At 49.6% G+C, this 23,087-nt stretch overlaps 1 protein-coding gene across 1 annotated transcript in view; it reads right to left on the bottom strand.

Moving 5' to 3' along the window:
- The window catches only part of DOK6 (docking protein 6), a 180,198-nt gene that overhangs the window by 65,483 nt on the left and 91,628 nt on the right, over window positions 1-23,087 (bottom strand). Inside the window, exon 5 of the mRNA XM_012725799.1 lies at window positions 5,459-5,578. Within this exon, the coding sequence (XP_012581253.1) occupies window positions 5,459-5,578 (120 nt within the window). The remainder of the gene's footprint in view (window positions 1-5,458; window positions 5,579-23,087) is intronic.

Below are 23,087 nucleotides of genomic sequence, written 5' to 3'. Positions count from 1 at the left end.
TAGGGAGATTCTTTTGATTTTTTTCTTATGTCAAATGGTACATTAAGAACATTTTCCCCTACATTGCCTCCTCCAATTTTAACATTTACTGTGCTATCATCTGAGCCTGGGGATCATATGTTTACTATTAGGATTTCTCTGTGCTCTGACAAAAAGGTAGAGTTATGCAAGACACTGGCAATGTGCAAACTAGAATGATCTAAACCTTCACCTCAAGAGATCAAAAAAATATGCAATTATATCCAACATTCTGGAGAAATTAATGAATGACTGGTAGCAATATATAAGATATTCATACAACTAAAATCATACAGAAAGGGGGTATCTCTCTAAGTAAATAGATCTTTGAGTAAATAGGTAACTCTCTCATACTGCTGAGTAAGAAAAAAGCCACCAGTATCCTAAGGAAGTGAAAACTCACACCAAAGAGTTAAACCAGCAATGAACAGGGATCTATGATTATATTTATGTCAAGATTTCTGGAATTTTGCAAGAAATGAATTAATTCCTGAACTAGTAGACATTTTTAAAGATTGTTTTCTTTATGCATGTAAAAACTAGGGTGCCGGCCAGAGGTACTGGGTGTGAGAGGATTCACCAGAGACAGTATAGAGCAGTTCAGGCAGACTGACAGACTGACTGCAATCCACTGCTGAGGGGGGCGACGGGTGGGTTGGGAGGGGTCTGCTGTGCCCTGCGGGTCACCTCTGGCAGAGGGTCAAACTTGTGCCGCAGTGGTTGAGGACAGCTTCATAGTGCTGGGCTTTAACTCTTACGCCACCAGGGAGGCCCCGAACTAGTAGATTTTTTTATACTAAATTTAGTTGAAAGGTTACTACCTTGAGTTGTCAGAGTTTCGTGCACATCTGAGCCACCGAGGTTGCCAAACACAGATGCCGGACCAACCCCAGGTCTCAGAGATGTTTATTTGGTCACTGTGGTGAGGGCCCAGAGTCTCCTTGGGTAACAACCTTCTGGTATAAGATGAGGGAGATGTTCACTCATACCCCACCTAGCAGAGGCCACTGCTTTTCATTCTGTATTTTATTTAATCCTCACAACAATCCTATGAGGCATAAACTCTCGTTTTCACCCTTAACGTACAGAGCTGAGACTTAAAGAGAACTCCAGTACCCTTGACTGTGGCCCCATCGCTGATCAACAGCAGGACAGAACTTGCATCGGTTTGCAATGTGTGTGCCCTCTATGCTGTCTATCTGACCCTTGTTCTTTACTGTGGTTATTTTACTGTAACAGCAAAGAAATGGATTGTCAGAATTTGGGTATACAACAAAAAAGTAACATCTCTTAGTTGATGTTGATTGAGGTCCCTTTGGTGCGTGTGTGTGTGTGTTCTGCTACGCACTTACTCAAACCAGATCCTGGGCAATGTTCAGCTTCTGAGCTTCCTTCTCTTTTCCTCCAGGCTGAGCTGATACACCCAGGTCAACAGGGGGAGAAGCCCTCATCCTCTCTCCTGGTCTGCACAGACCCACCTCCCTATGAGGTTGCTTCTGGCCACTTCTGTGACAGGTCGACTTTGGCTCCCAGGTGGTAGCACATGGGGTCGGGCCGGGGGGGTCGACAGGACACTCTGGCGGCCCTTCCACACCACATAGAGTTTTTAGGCAATTAAAACTTCTGATGCCTTGCCGGCCTCTGTCTGCATCTCTGGCGATTCTTCACTTCCTCCCCGGATCGGATCACGCATTGTAACCTGGGTCCTGTGCTCACGGAGAAGTGACCTTCTGCACACACAACTCTTGAGCTTGGCCGTAGGACTCCAGTGGCCAGCGGCAGCTCCGTGGACTTGATGCCTGCAGAGGCTTACATCTTTTTTTTTTTTGTTTTGCAGGTCTGGCTTGTGTGTCCTGGGTAATTGCCAGCGTAAGGAGGAAGAGACACCTGTGGTGGTGCCATCTGCAGCTGGGAGCCAATAGTTGCTGTGCTCAGTCGACCTGAGCCCAAGCCCCTCCACTAATGCCCGGGAGATAAAAGACACTCTTCCAGGCCTCCGCTATCGAGATTCTGCGATGACAGGGGCACAGCGTGATTTTAAAAAGCAAAGATGGAAACATCTTGTGTATAGGTTTGTTTCCCTCATGACTCTATCGGCTTAAGAATGATGCCCACATTTTGTTTGAGTCTACATTTCCTTGGCTTGGTTTATGCGTATCACAGGACCTCAGTGTTTTCTGGGTGAATAATGAATGAGGGAATGACCTACAAGGGAATCTGAGGTGAAAGTAGGACATGGTTGCTATGGCAACGAGGTAAATAATTTAGAAACAAACTAGGAATCTGCTTTAGTTCTGGGAAAGACTGTACCCCATTTTGGGCTAACAGTATAGGGACTCCTGGCGGTGCTAGGCAAGTCTACAAGGCCCTGGACTGGACCGAAGCCTCTGGCTGAATGAACCAGATGGCCAGCTCTGGGGTCACCTTCCATTTTGTTCCAGATGCATCTCTTGCATCAGGAGCTAATTGGACATGTCCTGAGTTCATTCCCAGTAGAGCCCCAGGAGCTTCCAGGTGAGTTGCTTCCTGGTGAGGTGCTACTCCTGCTGGCAGTGAGGTTGTACATCACCTGTCTCCTAGCACTGCCGCTGTGTAACATAAATCTTCTGTAAGTAATGGCTGTAACACCATGCAGTCCTACCTTCTAAAGCCAGTGCAGGCTATCTTCATTAAATACCGCTGAAAGATGGAAAGATCATCAGAGGCAGAGGAATTTAAAAGTGAAATGTTTATTTAATGCGCTTTCTCACGTCACTGTTTTCTGAAACATGAAAGTGTGTGTGCGCATGTGTGTGTTTACTTTTCTCCTACACCACGTGAGATTCTCAGTGCTAGAAAAACCGATGAAATGAGATAAAGACGCTCCTTACATGAATTCTCCTTTCAAAGCAAAACACTGGAGAGGCTGAGCAGTTGTGAATGTGTCTGTGTTCAAGTAAGACTATTTTCTTATAGGGTGCCATGTTCATTGAAGGGGTCCTTTACATGAAATCTGCCTCTCTAAATGATTTGCTATATCGTATTCAATTTCATATATTTAAAGCACAAATATGCCTTTGTACAAAGTTCTGATTAATAAACAGAATAACCTGGAAAAGCATTTATGGCACTGATGACCTGAGACGTTCAGGTCTTTTGTACAGTATAGGAAGAATTATGTTTTGCCTTCTTTGTTTTTACTGATGCTTAACAAACTTGTGGTTTTCACGTCATGCTTGGATCTAATTTTGTCCTCAAAAATCACATTAAACATTTCCCTTTATATTCTTCGATAGACTCCTAACTTTGATATTACCACTTTAGAAAGAAAAAACTAAAACAAACCAAGCCCTGCATTATGCATCTGGACGGGCGGCGTGCCCAGCGGTCACAGTGAGGCAGCCCCAGCACCGCCGCCAGCCCAGGCTTCATGTCTCCACTCCCCCACTCGCTCCTCACCTAGAACTTGACAAACGTCTCTCCTGGTTTGATTCCACTGTGGCTGAGCAGCATACTCTAAGCGGTGTGATTACAGAGTCTTGACTTAGTTCAGCTCCCAGGAAACAGATCAGAGATGCAACGCGAGAGAGTGTGTGCAAAGAAATCTAGACGGCAGCTGGACCTAGAGGCGCTGACAGCTTAGTGGCGGCTGGACGTGAGTAGCCAGCACAGGCCGGGTTCTGCTGAACAGAGCTCAGGAGCCGCTCGCTCCAGCTAAGCCTCCAGCAAAAGTAATCCATTCTCATGCAACTTAAAACCACAATGAGATACCACCTCACCCCAGTGAGAATGGCACATCTTCAAACAAATAGCAACAACAATTGTTGGTGAGGATGTGGAGAAAAAGGAACTCTCCTGCACTGCTGGTGGGAATGCAAACTGGTACAACCACTATGGAAAACTGTTTGGAGGTTCCTCAAACTGCTAAACATGGAGCTTCCCTACGACCCAGCAATCCCACTCCTAGGTATCTACCCAAAAGACACAAAAACACTGATTGAAAAAGATACTTGTACCCCCATGTTTATTGCTGCTTTATTTACAATTGGAAAAACACGGAAGCAGCCCAAATGCCCAAAAGTAGATGACTGGATTAGAAAGATGTGGTACATATATACAATGGAATATTACTCAGCAACCAAAAAAGAGAAACACATGTCTTTTGCAGCCACTTGGATGGAGCTGGAAAAGATCATGCTTAGTGAGATAAGCCAGAAAGAGAAAGAAAAATACCGGATGGTTTCACTCGTAGCAGGAGTATAATGGACCAGGCGAGAAAATAACAAAAATAATGAACAACCATATACCAGAGACATTCTGTGGGGGCGGAGTGGGGAATGGGATCAAAAAGGGGGGGGGAGGGAAGGGAGGGAAATGCACGGGACTATGGTGGTGGCACAGGGGTGATCTGGTGATGGGAAACCCGCGGGGATTACAATCGAGATGGAAAAAAAAATGTGCAAAATGATGTAAAAATAAACTTTGTAATAAAAATAAAATGAAATAAAATTAATAAACAAAAGTGATTCACATAAAAAAAAAAAAAAAGGTAATCCATTCTCACGGCCAAGATCAAGGCCAGGGGCTCCCCGGGGACCATCCCCGGCTGTCCACAGGCCGCCTCCCCACATCTCTCAGCCTTTCAAGTCCTGGCTAACCTGGATGCATCGCCAGCTCCTGCTTTTACGCCACCCCGCCCTCTGAGGTGACGATAACCCTCTCCCCGACTCGGCTCTCGTTGCTGCCTGCGGCCGGCTCTCCCAGAAGGCGCTGCCTCGGTCAGTGAGGCACCAGGGGCGCTGGCCACGCGAGGGCGAGGGCGAGGGGCGGTGAGGGGAGCGCTGCCTCCGAGTCTCTCCTGGAGGCCCTCGGGAGGGGCTGCGCGCAGGTCCTAACTCTCAATAGAGTGTAGAGACGAGGCTCTGGGAATAGTGTGAGGGGGATGGCAGAGGCCCGGCCCTGTCACAGGGTTCGCGCCTCTACGGGAAAAGGCGCCAGGGCGTCTTTCCCGTCGCTGTCTCTGTCTCTCGCCTTTGGGGACCAGGACCCCAAACAGCCTTCTCCCCAGACCCTGTGGGCTCCTTCATCTGGAGAAGCAGCTAAGACAATAGCACGATAAGCCACACTCATTAATTTCCACTCAAAGTTGCAACAGTCCTCCGAGAAGGAAGCGTAGGATCTTGTACCTTCGAAGCCCTATATCCGGCGAGTTAACCGATTAGTTACTTGTTTAGACGAACGGCTGTGCCGGTGCAAGAGGCATTCGCTCGCGTTAACTTGCAAGCGCGAGAACAATCTCTGGGGGCCGCGCGTGGCCAGCGGTAGGGCGGAGGCCGGCTGGCGAGGTGCGTGCAGCTGAGCACTGGGCGCCCCAGGGGAGTGGGGCCGCCGGAGGGCGAAGGTCCACCCGCCAGGGCCTCGAGGCTCCGCTGCAGGGCAGGAGCGTGGGCAGCGCACTTACCGTTCTGTTCGCGCTGCACCCCCGCGGCCAGCAGGTCGGGCTCCCCCAGGCTGATGTCGTTCAGCCGCGTCCCCAGACACTCCACGCACAGGTGTTTGCACCACTCCTCGGCCTCCAGCTCTGGAAAGGAGCACACGGAACAGGTCAGGCGAGCTGCACCAGGAGCGCGCACGCGGCCCCCTGCCCAGGTAGACCCCGCTCTGGCATAGCGTCACCTGGTTCAACGCTAAGACCGGGATAGGCCACCTGGCTGCAGGGCCTGGTCTGCAACTGCTGGTTTACCATGGAGAGCATTTTAGAGCAGCTTACGTTTGGGAGGTAAGTCGCTAAGAAAAAGAAATTCAGTGTAGATAAAACTCTACAGGTGAGTGGTTGGACAATTCGACAGGTAAGCGAGAGGAGTGCTTCTAGTTTGGCTAAGATCTGGGCAGGTGGATGGGCGGACCCAACCCCCGGCTTGTAATGGGAGGGAGGTGAGTGAGCAGAGCAACGGCAGCTTTTCTTTTTAATTGAGTTGTACACACACATACACACATGTGTATGTTCAGTTGTGTGCACACATCTACATGCACACACATATTGCATTAGTTACATGTATACGTTTAGCTACATGAGCAGCCTACGGCTGCAGGTAACACACCGCGGTCGGCTTTTGTGTGACGAGCGTGTCCTGCTTTAACTCCCACCACCTGCGGCCTGTCACCACAGCCTCTTCTGCCCTGCAGTCCCTGTCTTCGTTCCTTTCCCTCGCCCCGAAACGGGACCGCTTCTCTCGGGAAAGCATCCAGAATGGCCCCTCTCTAGTCTGAGACAAACTCGGGACAGGGAGTTTAAAATACCTTTGTCCTTTAGAAAATGATTGACAGCAACGATACAACGGAAACCCTTTTATTTTGCCTCCCAATTTCTTTAGATTCGCCAGTTTTGGCTTCTGCTTGACACTCGAGGCCACCTCACACGCCGGCAGAGTCTCGGCGAAGCTGACACCGTCACCGGCACGGAGGAAGGTGACGCCACTCGGAGCCCGGCGTGGCTGCACTGGCCGTGGAAAGAGGGGCCAGCGCAGCCCCGTCCAGGCCCGTCACCAGGCAGCACCAGCCTGGCTTCCGGGGCAGGCAATCCCAGGAGGCGGACGGGGCAGGTGCTGGGATCAGGCCGCAGAATCACTGCACAGAAATGCTGACAACCCCGCACACCTGCCCAGGGAAACTTCTCCCTTTCCATGCGGCATACGTCTGCGCTGGAGCCGCTGAATATAGATTTCTGTGCCATCTTGTCGCTCTGGATGACACTGTGGCTGTTGCCTTGGCATTTTATGCCCTCCCCTCCCCTTCCAAAAGAGGTCAGTGACAGGTTTTCTGGACTCCAGGGACTTGAATACCGGTGACCAGCAGAGAAGCTGCCTTCGCCAGCCCCCACTGGAGCATCAGAAACAGACGTGACCGAAGCTATGTCCAGTCAAATCCGTCACTTGGTTTTAATTTTATTGAGACATAAAGTAGTGTTAAAAAAAATGAAGCATATTAGGCTGCAGCGCCTCAGGGGATGAGCATCAGAAAAACAGTCACGCCCATGCTCCCTTGCGAAGGGCGTTTTCCTTTTATTTTTAAGGTTTATTTATTTATGCACACAGAGCTGGGGTGTAGGCCAGAGGTGCGGGGTGGGGGGTGTGGGGGGAGGTTGAGAGGATCCGCTAGAGGTGGAGGGGGGAGCAGAAAATTGGATCCACTGAAACTCACTGCGGAGGGGAGCAGTGGGGAGACAGGAGGGGTCTGCTGTGCCCCCTGGGTCACCAGGGGCAGGGACTGAACTCAGGCCTCGGTAGCACCTTCTGTGCGTCTGTTCACAGCTTCCTAGCGCTGCGACTGAACCCTTCACCCCAGGGAGGTCCCGGCGGGTGTCCTCACAGAAGGCCCAGACTGGGTACTGTGGGGACCTCCGGTCTGCAGGGTGCACCCCTCATCAGCCTTCCACGGCTGACAGTCAGCTGGTGAGCACCTGGCCCTTAGGGGCACCCAGGGGCCAGGCTGGTGCTTCCGCTTTTCTGCAGGAATTCTCGAAACTGTTCTTTTCCCATTACAAAGTCCCATGGTCATAAACGGCATTTTCTTTTTTCTTCCGGAGAGGAAACCCCAGCCTTCATAGAAAATTCTCTAGGAGTAGAGATAACACACACTGGAAGTCATTCTTCCTAGGTATGCGTCTTCATTTAGGATGTTTCTCAGTCTTGAACGCTTTTCCACAGCAAATCCAAGCTTACACAGACGCACCTTCTGTGTGTCTCCAGCTGCTGCCTACGATGCAGCTAAGGCCGACAGAGGACTGTATCGGTACGGATTTCTCTTTTACATTTTGCTCTTTTGAATATTCCGTCGATGCCACAGTTGAAAAATTATTCGTAAAATCAGTGTTGCGAACACCTCATCTGCGTGACGATGGCCTGTGTGTTTCCAGGGCTCCGCCAGCCCGGGGGCGCCTGATGTGCTGTTTGGGGTGAACCTGAGAATGTGAATATGCCGGGTCCCCTCAGGCAGTGAGTCACGCGGGCCCAGAGGTCGAGAGTGGCCCTCACTCCTGTGGTTCAGTGAGGCAAAGGAAGCACCCCGAGATCAAGGGCTTCGGAGAAGCTAGAGGCTGGTCTCTCAAGCAGAAGCGGGGTTCATTTCCGTCAGGACCAGAGCCCGGGGTGGCCCAGCCCTGAGGCGTGTTTCCTGGCTCCCTGCAGCAGCTGGAGGCAAGCTGTCCGTATCCAGTCCCGAGGATGAGAGTGTGCAGCATTCGGTGATGCAATGCCACACAAAATAGAAATAGCAAAAGCAATAAATACAGGGATGGGCCGTAAAGACAGAACTGGGAGCTGTTTCTGAGGAAGGGGGACAGACAGACGGGGGGGAGACGCAGAGAGTGAGCGAGGAGGAGGGGGAGGAAGGAAGGAGAGAGATATGGAGGGAAGGAGGAGGGGAGGAAAGGAGGGAGGCCGGAGGGGAGAGGAGACACCCCTGCGCTCTGGGCATCACCAAGGGTTCATTTTTCTGACTCAAAAGGTCACTATGACTCACTGTAAGCCAGGCCCTGAGCTAGGAGATGTGAACCCCCGGGCTGGCTCTGTCACCCATCACAGTGCTCCAGGGGCTGGAGGCGGGGGCTGGGGCCGGGCAGGGGCCTGAGGGACAGCAGGGAGGTGTGTGTGCACTTGTGATGTGCAAGTGTGTGTGGCTGCGTATTTGTGTGTCGGTGAGTCTGGGCACGTGGAGTGTGCGCGTGAGTCCGCGGGTGTGCTGTGTCAGCGTCTCTCGGTGCGTGTCACTGCGTGAGCGTCTGCAGGACTGTGTGTGGGGGGGCGAAGCAGATGTGAGTGTGCAGTGAGCAGGGTCCTCGTGAGTGTGTGTGGGTTTGCTGGCAGAAGCAGGGAGGTGGAGGGAGGGTGGGGGGACAGAGACGGGAGACAACTCAGGGGGCGGGGGTCAGCCTGGCCGCCCTGTGCGGGGCGGGAAATCCAAGCGATGGTCAACACGAGGCCTCCTCCTTCCTGCCCGCCCGGGAGCGCCGGGTCCTCGCCCTCAGGCCTCCAACTTTCTCTGGGCTGACAGCTTTGCCGCAGAAGCTCTGAATCTGTTTATTAAACAAGGCTTTTTCGTTCTTTATTTTTACATCTGTGTTTGATGGCTACCTCTCCGCTAATTATAATTATGTTCTTTATTTGTTCTTTCTTATCCAAACTCGATAGACAGACGCTCTTGAATCTTTTATTGTGTGTTCGTTTATTCTGTCCCGTTGTTATTAGCTAGTGTTTTCCTCTGAATTATCTTCCCTCTCTCACCTTCACTTTCTATTTTTTCAAGGACCGAGGAGATTCTAGACAAACACAGTACCCTGGCGTCGCTGCATTCTAAAACCGTTGCTTTCCCACAGACGTGCGTCTTTGGCTTTTGTTTTATCTTTCCAACTTGAATCGAGGTCCACACGCCATGTGTACATAACGACACTTCTTGGGGACGAGGGGAGGCCTAAGTGCAGCCTCCGCCGCTTGCTACGGTGCTTCCTCCTCCTCACAGAGGGCTTTTTCAGCCAGGCATCCTTTTTGGATAACCTGCCCTAACCACGCTCAAGGCCTTAATTCGGGCAAACATTTTTTTTTTTTCTCTAGAACAGAAATCCAAAGAATGTGTTCATTATGTAGAGGACTAGTTAAACGAAGACATCTGGTAGCTTCCAAGAGAAACTGGAAGATGTTTGGAAGTCACACAAGTGGAGAAGAACGAGTAAGTTAAAAAAAAAAAAATTGAATGATGAGATAAATGGGCCTATCAATTTATTTCAGGGAAAATGATGATTAGGGATATTGCCAACAGAAAGACAGTGGAAGGAGGTGACTCCTGCCCTCCCCACCCCACCCATTTCTTGCAGAATGCTGGGAGACTGGCCAGATACGTTTGAGCCGAAGAGGCATTAATAAGCAGAACCTTAATTAATGTCTATGGAATAAATGATAAAATCCAAGTTTTATTACTTTCACTAAATTTAGGCTTTGGGGTCATGATATGAAAGTGACATGGTCCAAAATGAGCGATCTTTTAAAAGAGTGAAAACATTTTCATCACATACACAGAAAACGTGCTATCAGCCAATGCAGACCACTGAATTAAACTCTGCATTGAGCTGGCTTGGTTTTCATTTATCATAAGTGACAGGTAAAATGTATTGTTTGGGGCAAAAATAACAAAGAGTGGTACTTAGCACTGCCTTGATTTAGCTTTATTAATACTTAGGAAAATGTACATAAAACAATCTGGTTTTGGCTTTAGCAAAACCACTAATTCCTTTTTTTAAAGATTTATTTATTTATACATGCAAAAACTGGGGTACAGGCCAGAAGTGCGGGGATGAGAGGATTCACCAGAGAAGCAGAGCAGGGGGAGCAGAACAGGGGGATCGACTGAGAATACACTGCTGAGGGAGCAGCGAGGAGACAGGAGAGGTCAGCTGAGCCCTGTGGGTCACTCCCTGGCCAGGGGCTGAACCTGTGCCGAGTGGCTGCAGACAGCTTCACAGTGCTGGGCTCCAACCTGCTGCACCGCCAGGGAGGGTTAAAACCACTAATTCTTAGATATAACTTATTCTTGTCTTCTCTGCTGAAGTGCTGTGATTTGGCAGGAGTTGTTTTCTCCTGTTTATTAAAGTCTTCTTACATACAAGTTTTGCTGGAAAGGGAAGGAAAATCTCTTCTCCCTCTGCATAAAACGTTGCTTAAAGAACACAATGATGCACTTATTACATGTGAAGCTTACAGAACCCCTACAGTGGATGCTGTTTGACTGGCCTTTGCTGATAGTTTACAGACTTTCTTTTTTCCTCACTTGTCCTGTAGTAGGAAGAAAAGAAACCAGTTAAAACCAAAACTCCTCCTTCAGCAACATGGAAGACATGTCTGTTTTGCCCGCAGGAAAAAGCCTTCTTCAGCTGCTGAAATCAGAGTCAGGATGGTTCTGTTTCCAGTTGGGGTTGGGGTTCCTCTCCTCTCGTGAGGCGCCCTCCTTTGCTCCTGTCATGTCCCACACATCTCATCATCCTTTCACGTTGTCCCAGAGGTGACTTCTGCAGTTTAGCTCCTTCAGACACCTTTCCTCTGTGTTCCCACAACACCCTGTTCTCACGTCCACGTCTCAGCTCCTGCGCTGGGCCCGCTCTCCCTAGCCAGTACATTGAAGAAATGGGACCATGGGAGGCTGACTTCATATAGTCACTTAACCTCACACAACATATGAATACGGAAACTAATAAATAAATGTGAAACAAGTAAATGCTTGTTGAAGTCGTTCTAAGAAATTTAAGATAAATTTTAGAGCCAGAAGCAAACATCTGGGGAGCCATCGCTTGCTGGATGTTTTGCAGGGTTTGGGTCGCCGGGTCTGACCAGTGGCTCATGACACTGCTGTGGAAAGCCGTCACGGCTGGTTGATGCCTCTTCCCACGGATGTAGGGGGGGAGGGGGGAAGGATGTCTTGCACGAACTCTGCAGATACAGGTTTTGTGGACCCCACAACAGATACCAGAACTACAATTCCCAGCATGCCTGCAGGGAGGATGCTGGGACCTGAGGGTGGAGTTAACCGGGCATGTTTGGATACAAAACCAGACACGTGGGCTTTGGGGGTCTTGGCTTCGTGGCTGGTCTCTGGGCTTTTTGCTCACTCTCTGTGTGCTACTGGGGCTCCAGGTTAGTGGGACTGGTACATTAGCCAACTTATCTCCCTCTCTCTTTCCCAGAGTGATTCATTTCCCTTTCTCTTGTAAATAAATCTGTTATTAGCCTTTTGTGTGCGTGCCCACAGTTGAATCTTGTAAGTCCCTTTAAACGTACAGGTGAGGACCCAGAGTCAGGCAAGTCCATGTGAACTGGGTAACACAGGGGCATAAAAGTAAATAATAAAAAGGTGCTAGGACCAGCCCAGGTTCCTGATGGCCAAGGATAGTGGGATCTTCGCATGAATGAGAGAGTCGCCGTGATGAGAAATATTTGGTGAGAATGTCTCCAGCCAATGCCTGGTGATGAGTTAGGAATAGCATGAAGGGAGGGAAGGAGCTGGGAAATAGAATCTGAGCAGCAAGTGTTCGCTGCTTTAGGGTTCCAGCTGGCAAGGGGTTAAGGAAAAGATTGGTCAGCTCGGGCATAAAAGTCTTAAAGGAAATCGCGTTTCTAAAAGATTGGAGCCTTTCAAGGTTTAAAAAGGCAACAGCTTTTCAACTCCAGGTCAATTCCAATAAAAGTAAAACATGATAAGGATGTGAGCTACAGATCCTTTCTTGCAACCTCGGAATGGCTGAAAATCCCACAGAGTAAAAGTCCGGCGCAACTGTGGTGTCCTGTTCAACTGGAGACAAGGCCGGGGGCAGGGACCAGGAAGTCGTCCCCCCAAATGCCCACTCATGGGCTGACAGAGGATCTGCAGGAGGCCTCAAATTCAGACAAGTATTTCCAGGAAGGAAAAGTGGGTATAACTATTGGCGCATGGAGCTAAGCTGAGTAAAATGAAATAGATTAAAAATATGAAATTGCTCTAAAAAAAAAAAAAAGAGGTCAGTGGCTCTTGGAGATTTTCAATCACCCTGTATCTTCTAGGTTGGGAAGCTGTCTGAGAGAGGCGCTTGGCTCTGGAATCACTCCCTTGTCTAGCACATGTGCCCTCGAGGTGGATGAGAAAAGTCTGGAAGCTCCTGGGATGTAGAGATCACTGTTCCAAGAACCATGGCTTGGCGACAGTCTCCCAGAGGGAGGCATGGAATCTGTGTTGTGGATGAAAGCTGGGCAGATGCTGGGTGACCAGAAGGCTGGTAGAAGACCTTGCCTCATGAAGCCAGTTCTGGAGATTTCTCCTGGTCCTTAATGAGCTGGTACTTTCTTCCCCCTGGAGTCAGGTGCCCAGCTTGCTGAGTATTTGTGGGTGGGTGAGACTATGCCAATCTACTGTCCATCAAGTTCCCTTTAACTGCACCCAGCAGAGGCACTCTGAGAGCCTGGGGAGGGAGGCGTTCTGCAGGCGAAAGTGCGAGCATTGTGCCAAGGACATGCCAGGCTTTGACCCTTCCATGTCCTGAGGGTCTTCTCTCTTCAAGTCATACATTCATAGAAGGAAGCATGGGGCCACTGATGATGAAACATGAATAATTAATGAGGAACACAGAAATGAGAATTATTCTGATACTCTGCAGCGAGGTGAGCATTAAGATTTATGTTCTATTCATATGATAATGAGTGTTGTACACCTCATGAAGATGACTTTTCAAAAGCCAGCATCCGGTTATCGTGAAATACTATGTTCAAATTAATTTCCCACCCATTGGGAGTACAGATAATCTATTAGGCACAGAAAGGTACTTTGATCAGTCTGAACAATTATTTCTCAGTAATGATTTTAAAACAAAATGCCAGAATCGTGACAACATGAACAGATAACACTGAAGTTAAAAAACAAGAATTTAAAATATGAGATTCTGAAAGTAATTAGTATGTATTTTTGCTGCATTATGTCTACCTTTATTTTATAGTATGCTTTGTGAACACATGCAAATGTGACATAATAATTTATTTAAAAATGTATGTACTTCAGAAGAAAAACAAATAAAATGTATATACTGACCACTCATGCTTTAAATTAATGGCTGATGAAATGAGATGAACTAGAAATGGATTTCCACATATTTCAGAAAAAATATTTTTAAGTGAACTTTATAATGCAACTGAAAGAGGTTTGTTGTCTTCTATCTGAATGCAGCTAAGGCTCTCTCCTCTCCTCATTCCCATCCCCACTTCGCCTCACACTCAAGTAGTCTCAGTTCTGTAGTCTTATTTCCATGGTCTGTTTTGTTTTAGTTTTGTCAGTTTCTTTTTTTGGTTTGTTTCCTCCACAGTCCCTATATGAGTGAAACCTGATAGTTGGGGATTTTTCCTTCTGATTTATTTAATTCAACACAATTCCTTCCAGTTCCATTCATATTGCTGCATGTGGCAAGAGTTCATCTTTTCCACGACCAAATAATATTCCACCATGTCGATGTACATCTTGAGCCACTGCTCTGTGGGGGAGGGGCATTTAGGTTGTGTCTATAACCTGGTCTTTGTAAATAGTGCTGCAATGAACTCCAGAAAAACTGTAGGAGTGTACATGTACCTTCAAATTAGTGATCTAAATTCTTTGGGTAGATACCCAGCAGTGGAATTGTTTGATCATATGGTAGATATACTTTTTAATATTCGGAGGCACCTCCATACTGTTTTCCATAGGGGCTGGTCTAGTCTACTTTCCCACTGGCAGTATACGAGGGTTTCTTTTTCTCTACACCTTTGCCAACAGTTGATGTTTGTTTTTAATATGGTCTATTTCCACAGGAACGAGGTGGTGTCTTATTGTGGCTTTGATTTGCATTTTCTGGATGGTTAGTGATGCTCAACATGTTTTATGTGCTTGTTTACCATCTGTATATCGTCTTTGGAGATGTTCTAGTTCATTCTTCTGCCCATTTTGGTTTGGGCACTTTGTTTTTATTTTGCCTAATTGTGTGTGTGTATGTGTGTGTTTTTTTTTTTTTAAAGATTTATCTTATTTATGCATACAGTGCTTGGGCACAGGCCAGAGGTGCAGGGGATTCCCCGGAGATAGAGTGGGGGTGCAGAACAGGCAGATTGATGAAGTCCACTGCTGAGGGGAGCAGCAGGCGGGTCAGGAGAGGTCTGCTGCTCCATGTGGGTCACCTCTGGGGCAGGTGGGGATCTAACTCATGCTGAAGTGGCTTTAGCTTCTCAGTGCTGGCTTTAACTGACTGCACCACCAGGGTGGGCCCTGTGTGAGTGTTTCTGTAGAGCTTCGCTATTAGCCCCTCGTCGGAGATACAGTGTGTAAATATTTTCTTCATTTCAGTGTCTTTTGGATATTAGAACGAGAACACAAGTGGAGCATCTGGATCTGCACAAGAAGGACTGAATGTCTGACAAGGAACCGCTGAGGCCAGCAACTGAAATGAAAATACCAAACCCAAGAAAGAGCTGCAGACTCTCCACTTCTTGCTTTACACTCCAACGCGTACTGATTGAAATCTCTTTCTTTAGAGTAATTTCCTTAACATGCAGTATGAACATAGATAAAATGATTTTTTAAAGGCAAAGAGGCTTTACATTATATATAAGAAAAAAACAAAACAAAACAAAAACAGATCTACCAAAGAAAAGTGCTAGGGGAACACTGTCAATGTCATGGCAGTATTTTATTAAGAGCTCCACTGTGGTCAGGGAGAAATACATTTCTATTCCTGGGGGAAAGGGCAGCAAAATTCCACCTTTCTATTGATATTTCCTGAATTTCTTAATTAGGTTTTTGCCAACTAACAGGACCCTACAACGTGATGTTGCTATTGCAATCAACAGACCTAAGGATCGCATGTGGAGTATGTGATTATTTGCTCTCATGTTCCAGGTGGATTTCAGACTAAAGGAACATCTTGCGCTCAACTGATCTGTGCGTTCTCGTTCTCTTACAGGATCTCCCAATAAACATGTAGAAGAATGACCCCGGAGCCGAGCACAGCCTGTAGGCTGGGTGCATGCAACAATGCTGGAGTACAGCAAGGTCTAGTGACCTCCCTGGAGCCAAGGGGATCAGCCAGCTGTTCCACTGTTGACTACAGTCCCAGGGGTGACATGTCCAGCAGCATCTGAGTAGAAGTTGACCTTCACATTGCCGTTTTTGTGAATAACTAAGCTATCTTTCAGGAGCATTAAGAAATGAAATGTGGTTCTAAGGAGATAACTTGAAATGACTTCTGAAAGCCTTCGGGATGATTCTGTCATGAGCATGGTAACCATGAATTCCTGGTCCTTAGCTCAGCCCCTGTTTATCTTTTCTTGCAGACAGAGCCGGAAAACCAGGCCACATTGGCCTAAAACAAGATGGAGGTGGAAGTAGGACAAAGGTCAACCCCAATCTCATTGTTGGGGCAGATAGCTAGCCACTGGCTCTGACCCCAAACAACCAGGAGAAAAAGGGGCTGTGGACACCTGGAAAACCTTGCCTACCTCCCTGAGAGTCTGCTGATAAGGACTTTTTAGACTCTCTCCTTCCAGAGTGCCCCCGTCTCCCCATATAGGTTCCTGGTCCTTTCCTCCCCAGTTCAGAGACCAGCTGCTGAGAAAGCTGGTCACTGAGTCCTGGACTGAGAAGTCCAGAAGTGGCGTTAGCTGGCACCTGAGCTTCCCTTCCGTAACTTATTTTATTTTAATTTTACTCATACATGCGTATATACATCATTCTTCATTTTGTGCATGTTTTCTCCTCAGTTGTAATCCCTGTGGACTTCCCATTACCCATTCACCCATGTGCCATTACTCTTATCTCTGAGTTTTGGCTTATGAGAGAGGAGCAGTCAGGCACTAAGACGTCCTCGTTGGCGTTCCAAAAGCTTCCTTTGATTCTCTTCACTGGTTTTGGAGCTCAGATGAAAATGCTCACCTTGAAGACTGATCCTATTGCTTACACACATCTGTCCCTCACAGCTCCATGAAGCAACCTCTTTATCTTGGCATGGAGATCAATTTCGTAGCAGTAGCCAAGCCTGGCTGCTTGATCATGCAGCGGTAGGAACCAGAGTCGCGTCGGCACAGGAGAGTAATGAGGAGATCAGTGCCATTTTGCTTATTTATGGATTACGCTGGATTTTTTTTTTGAAGTACAGATTTTCAAGCTAGCTCTAAAAAGGCTCATTGGAAATCCATTGCTGCACACGCATGCAAAATTTGGTTTGATTAAAATGGATCAATGTGAAATTGTGTTCACATAGTTGTCCTATTTGTTCAAAGACATAGTTCCTCTCACAAGATAAATCTTAAGATAAATGAGCTCAATAAACAAGAGGAAAAGGACCTAAAGTCTGGAGAATAGTTAGGCCAGGAGAAAAGCTCTCCAAGACAGAGTAGCTAAAGAATACCAGACGATGCTTTCCACAGGAACTCGGCGCTTAATGGACATGTTTAAAAAAAACATTAAAGGGAGAATATTAATGCCACTAATTGGGGCACAGGCAATTCTGGGAGGTTCTGGTGACCGAGCCACAAACAGACAGGGTTTAGCTCAGGCATCTGCCAGCAAGTCAAGGCAAAACTGGAAAGGGCCAGGTCAACCTACCCAATCCTAGGAAACTCAAGTCTCTGGCCTCGACGCCTCACCTAGACGCACGAAAGGGGATTAAAACCTAAGAAGCCCCTCACCCAAGGCCACTTCTCAGCAACACCAAGGTTCTGAATCACTTGGCAGAGCAAGGATGTAAGTTCTGGAACACAGCTGCCCCAGAGAGCTAGGCCATGTGCCGGACCCCCTTCCTGGAAACCCCCACTGACTCTGGAAGTTCCTGGGGATGGCAGGGCTCAGCCGAAACGCCTGCTCGGCAAGGTCCAGCGAGGTGCCCTCCTCTGGCGTAGGCACCGTCCTGCCTCCTCAAGGAGGCCAGCAAATCAGATCGGAAGAAGCGGGAAGGCTGCCTCTGGCATGCTCCGAGCCAGGAGGGGCCCAGGAGTAAGCCGAGGCCCCTTGAGTAAGTGCAGCTGAGACTCAGTCCACCACGTTCCCAGCAAAAGGAGGCTGGACTTAGGAGGAGACAGGACAGAGGCAAACTCAAAGAGTTGATGGTGTTTCTACTGTGCTCCTAAATGAATGAATTTTTTAAAAAGATTTATTTATTTGTGCATACAGAACTGGGGTACAGGCCAGATGCGCAGGGGCAGTGAGAGGATTCCCCAGAGACAGAGCGGGGAGCAGAACAGGCAGACTGACGAAGTACACTGCTGAGGGGAGCAGCGGGCGGGTCAGGAGAGGTCTGCCGCGCCGTGTGGTCTCCTCCGGGGCAGGCGGGGATGGAACGCATGCAGAAGTGGCTTTAGCTTCTCAGTGCTGTGCTTTAACCCGCTGCGCCACCAGGGAGGGCCCTAAATGAATGAATTTTAAAGTGACCTGGAGAAGCAAGGCACTAGGTTAAAATTCAGAACAGGGTCTTAGACATAATAATTTGGGATGCTTCTTAGATATTTAATTGCAAATTCTGTGTCTAACGAGAATATTAAGTTGGAGAGTGGCACTTAAAATTTGTGGGGAAAATGAGATCAAAACTCAAATAAGGGACTAGCACTCATCCTTAGAATAGTCCACAACTTAGAGGACCTTGTGAGAAGGTCCAAAGTCACAAGGAATGCTGAGACAACTGGTAGACTAGGAGGCATCAGCATCTTGAGAGCGAAGAGAAGAAAAGATCTCCAGAGAGGCTCACACAGTGTCGTATCTGTGACTGACCAGTTTTTCAGTTGCATTGACCAGGGAGGTGTTTTGGAAGCAAGACACAGAAGGACCCCGGCAGCCGAACAGAACAGGAGTTAACTAAACAGCTAGAGAGAAGATATTTGCAAATTGTACAGAGCATAATTTTCCCAATGTGTTTAAAAAAAAAAAAAAAAGGTCTGCAAATATGCTGGAAGAACATGGGTGAAAGCCACTTATGAAGGCGGCTGTGCATCTGGGTTTTGCTCTGCAGTAAACGAGTCTGAGCCTCTGGGGCTTCCAGATCATCCTGCACCAGGGACGCAGACAGCAGAAAATGGAGCCCGGACGCCCAGGCCTGGGTCGGCTGCAATTCCACTCCTCCGCAGGCCCCTCCAGTGCTGCGGGACAGACCCCCACATCCCGCAAGCGTGAGGACTAGAACACCACAGCAGGTTTGTTGTGGGTCTCCTTGCGGGATCCCCAGGCTCCGAGGGATTCAGTCATCGCCATGGGAAACAGACCCTCTGCCGCAGAGATGCTTTTGAGCTTCAGCTCCAGAACCAGCCGCAAAGCCAGGCAGATGCAGCTGGCAGAAGACCTGACCTGGCGTGACCTGGGCTCATTAGCAGCTAAAACACGCCTGCGGGTGGAGACTCAGCTCCCTTGCAGACGTGAGACTCCCGAGGAAGCGGGTAGCTCAGCCCGGCCCTGCTCCCCCCGATACTCAGGCCCCTCTAAGCAGGACACCCCTGCTCTCTCTCAGGCAGAGCAGCTCAGGACCCGCCCTACTGCGTGACCCACAGAAACAGTTCCTTGCTTGAAACCTCCGGAAAAGAAAAAGAAAAAAACTGTCAAAGACTCTCTCCAGGCCCTGCCAGGTGGCGCACTGGGTTCAAGCGCAACTGTGAAGCTAGCGGCAGCCACTGCAGCACGAGTTCAATCCCCGGCCGGGGGCGTCTATACCTTTGGCCTGTACCCCAGCCCCTGTGTGCATATATAAATAAATCTTACAAAAAAGAAAGCCCCTCTTCACAAAGAACGGGAGCAAAGACAGCAGGAAGTCTACAAACGAGGCGCCAACTTTCTAACCGTGCGGATAAATACCCACGCTGATTAAGTTGTGAGGTCTGAAACAAGGCAGGAGAAGGGCACAAAATCAAGTCAGCACTTGGGGTTCCAAATCACAGCTGACGGGGAAGTGAAAGTCAGGCTTTGCTTACACGTGGCCTCTGTGCTGCGCCAGGTGCAGTCTCTGCCTGGCGCACTCGGGCGGGTGGGACTGATCCCGACTGGCCAGGAACACGACATCTGCTATGTGGCACAGTCCGGAGAGACAGGCGACCGCCCAGGCGAGTATTTACGCTGGCTTTCTACTTCCTATCTGTGGCTGCATTTGTTCTAAAAGTGAATTCAATCAAAGCTGTATTTTTTTTTAAAGATTTATTTTTTTATTCATACAGAATTGGGGTACAGGCCAGAGATGTGGAGGGTGAGAGGATTCACCAGAGACAGAGTGGGGAGCAGAACAGGCAGATCGAGAAGTACACTGCTGAGGGGAGCAGCGGGCGGGTCAGGAGAGGTCTGCCGCGCCATGTGGTCACCTCCGGGGCAGGCGGGGATCGAACTCATGCGGAAGCGGCTTTAGCTTCTCAGTGCAGGGCTTTAACCCGCTGCGCCCCCAGCAGGGAGGGCCCAGTTTTTTTTTTTTTTTTTTAAGATTTATTTATTTGTGCATGCAGAACTGGGGGCCAGGCCAGAGGTGCAGGGGTGGTGAGAGGATTCTCCAGAGACGGCTTCGAGAGCAGAACAGGACGACTGCACACTGCTGAGGGGAGCAGGGGCGGAAAGGAGAGGTCTACTGCGCCCTGTGGTCACCTCCGGGGCAGGCGGGGATCAAACTTATGCGGAAGCGGCTTTAGATTCTCAGTGCTGTGCTTTAACCCGCTGCGCCACCAGGGAGGGCCCAAAGCTGTATTTTAATGAGGAATTGTCTGATGCATCAAATAACTGTGCAAATGATCGTTCATCACCAGCCACTTCTGTGCTCTCGACAGGGTGTGCCAACCTTCAGGAGTTATGGATGGGACCCTCAAATCGCAGTTCCAGAGTCGGGGCAGGGCGCCACTGATGCTGTTTCCCCACCAAGTTCCCGAACAACTTACAGTCTCTGGCTTTAGTTTCTTACGTGGGAGATGCCAAGAGTTTCTTCCTTTCTGTCCCCTAACTTGGTACTCAGGCGTATAGAGAGGGAAAATCGGCAGTGTTCTTCCTGCTTAAGGCTCTCTGCATGTCCTCTCTCGGCTGAGTTTGCAATGCAAGTGTAAGAGATAGCAAGTGGAGATTGCTGAGAAGTTTCCAGCACAACCAGAAAAAGACCGTTTCACGCGTTAGGCTCAGTGTGAAAACCCCACATCTGCTCGAGTGGGTTACAGGGTGTCCTTCAGACAACGATGCTCAGGGAAGGATCGCGGGGAGTGGAACAAGACGCTGTTTCAGTGACTGTACACGGGGCCATCCCGGAAAAAGCCAATATCCGATGTGTGTCCCGTCACAGGAAACACTGAGCCCAAGTGATCAGCCCCTCAAGATTTGCATGTGACATTTAGGCTGTTCACCTCCCCAAGTTCAAAGTCAACTATTTATTCGGCACTCAGAGCGGAGACCCCAGCAAGTAACTGCGGGTCCACTCGGATTCCGACTCGCGGGCCTTATTCTGTGACACGCCCAGACATGCTGAGGCTCCGTGCCCCCTCCCTGTCCCCAGTCTTCTCCCCAGTACCCCTCCCCAGTGCCTGCTCGGCAAGTTGGGGTGCCCCTGGCTTCCTCCCAGGCCTCTTCACTCACAAACCTCAAGCTGGCAGCTGCCAGCCACCTGGCCCCCCAGGCTGCTGCCCCCAATACAGACACAGAAACCCGTCCTCGACTCCCGCCTGCAGCTTCTCTCCCTGTGGCCGTCCTCCCCGTGGGCGGGTGTCCACTGGGGGACCCTTGTCTCTTCGACACGGTGCCCCCTTCGGAGCCCCGTGGGCACGGAGGAGGGAGAGGGATTTTAAGTCACCTGTGTGCAAAGACCTGACGCTGTTTGTCCCTCGGACCCGCAGCTCACCGGGCAGACCCCACCTGGGCCAGGGTGGCCGGGCGCTGCCCGAGGCTCCCTCACCGCTGGGGCCCCTAGGTCCGCTGGACCCCGGGTGGAAAGGACGCAGCTCCACCGTGATCACAGCCGTGAAGGAAGCTGCAGCCGCCTGTTGGGGTTTGATGTGTTTTCACAGGCTCAGAGCAGAAGCATCTCTCCTGGGGGGAGCCAGGGGCGGCCGGGCTGCCCAGTCTGAGGGCCACCCTCAGTGACCAGACAGGCTGATGGTCACAGCTGCTCCAAGCAGCAGCCAGAAAAAACTGAGAAGGATTTTTGGAAATCAGTGTGCCTAGGATCTCGTTTCTTATTGAAAATTTCAGACAGAAATTCATGTGAGGTAGGCATTCGGTTCCCCGTCAGCTTGGCTGCACCCTGCAATATCTGAGGAGGACCCCAGGGCATGGTTTGTGTCTGTGTGAAATAAGGGGGGCTACAGAGAGCTGAGCCCAGGAGCGGGGACTCTCCGGCCCCTCAGGGAAGTGAGGAAGGGAACGCTCCCCCTGGCTGGGGTCTTTTCCACGGGGTTCTGAAGGGAGTGAGCTTGGGTGTACAAACACTGCTAGAGAGAGCTCCCTGCTGCTGGGGCTGACAGGAAGGCAGCAAGTGGCTCAATGTCAAACGCTGATCCGGCGCAGAGAATTGTCCTGAGAAGCTTCCGTTCCACACAAGCCTCCCCAGCCCAGGGCGCTCAGAGGCGCAGGAAAGGAAGGCCGAGAGCACCCCCGACTGCCCCAGCCTCCTCTCATGCCTAAGATGAAAGGCGAGGCTCATTTTTATCTTCGGTCTAACCGAATGACAGGCCTAAATCCAAAATTGTAACCTTTAATTATAAATTTCACACAGGGGAAAATTAGAAATCATAAAGAACTGCACAGAAGAATTTTTAAAAAGGAGAAATTTCACCGAGATGAAAGCGTCCCGGGTTGGGGGCTTTAACCCTTTCCTCACGGACTGGGCCAGTTGCTCCTTTGTGGCATCACCACTTGTGGTTCTGACTTGAGGTGTTTCGTCAGCCTCTGTGTCTAGTAAGTATTTTAAATGCCAAAGTCTCTTCACATTGCACTGGCTTTCTTTGGTTGGCATTTGTCTGTTCCATTTTTCTGCATGAACAAACTTTTGCTGGATTTTGCTGGGCTGGCAAACAAGGTCCCAGGCCAGAGGATTTCTAGAACAAAAATGCCTATTTCTTGCCTCTGACCTGGTTGCATGTGGGTCAGGGTAGCTCCGTTCTGTTTTCTCTGGGGACCAGACTGAAGGGGCACCCTTATCCCAGCATCCAGGTAAAGGGTTTGGAGCGCAGACAGCCCACGAGGCGGCCCATGCCCTGAGCCTCGGGACACTGGCGAGAGCAGGTCGGGGCGGGAAACCAGGCTTAGTTCCCAACGGAAAGGCGGGCGAGCGACTGCTGGCAACAGAAACACAACCGATGTGTGCAATCTCCCCCGTGGCCCCCTGTGTTTTCCACCCTTCCCAGCACACTTTTGTGTGCATTTACTTGGTAAGAAGCACAGGACTAGGGCCCTCCTGGTGGCACAACAGGTTAGGATGCAGCACTGCCAGCTGGCAGCAGCCACTTCCCGATCCCCACCCCGGAGGTGACCCCCGGGGCGCAGCAGACCTCTCCAGACCCCGCCCGCTGCTCCCCTAGCAGTGTATTTCTTTGGTCTCCTTACTCTGCTCCCCGCTCTGTCTCTGG

The sequence above is a fragment of the Condylura cristata genome, unplaced genomic scaffold (assembly GCF_000260355.1).
Source record: "Condylura cristata isolate star-nosed mole 26May11 unplaced genomic scaffold, ConCri1.0 scaffold00016, whole genome shotgun sequence".
Classification (NCBI taxonomy): domain Eukaryota; kingdom Metazoa; phylum Chordata; class Mammalia; order Eulipotyphla; family Talpidae; genus Condylura; species Condylura cristata.
This window is presented reverse-complemented; position numbering and strand designations above follow the sequence as displayed.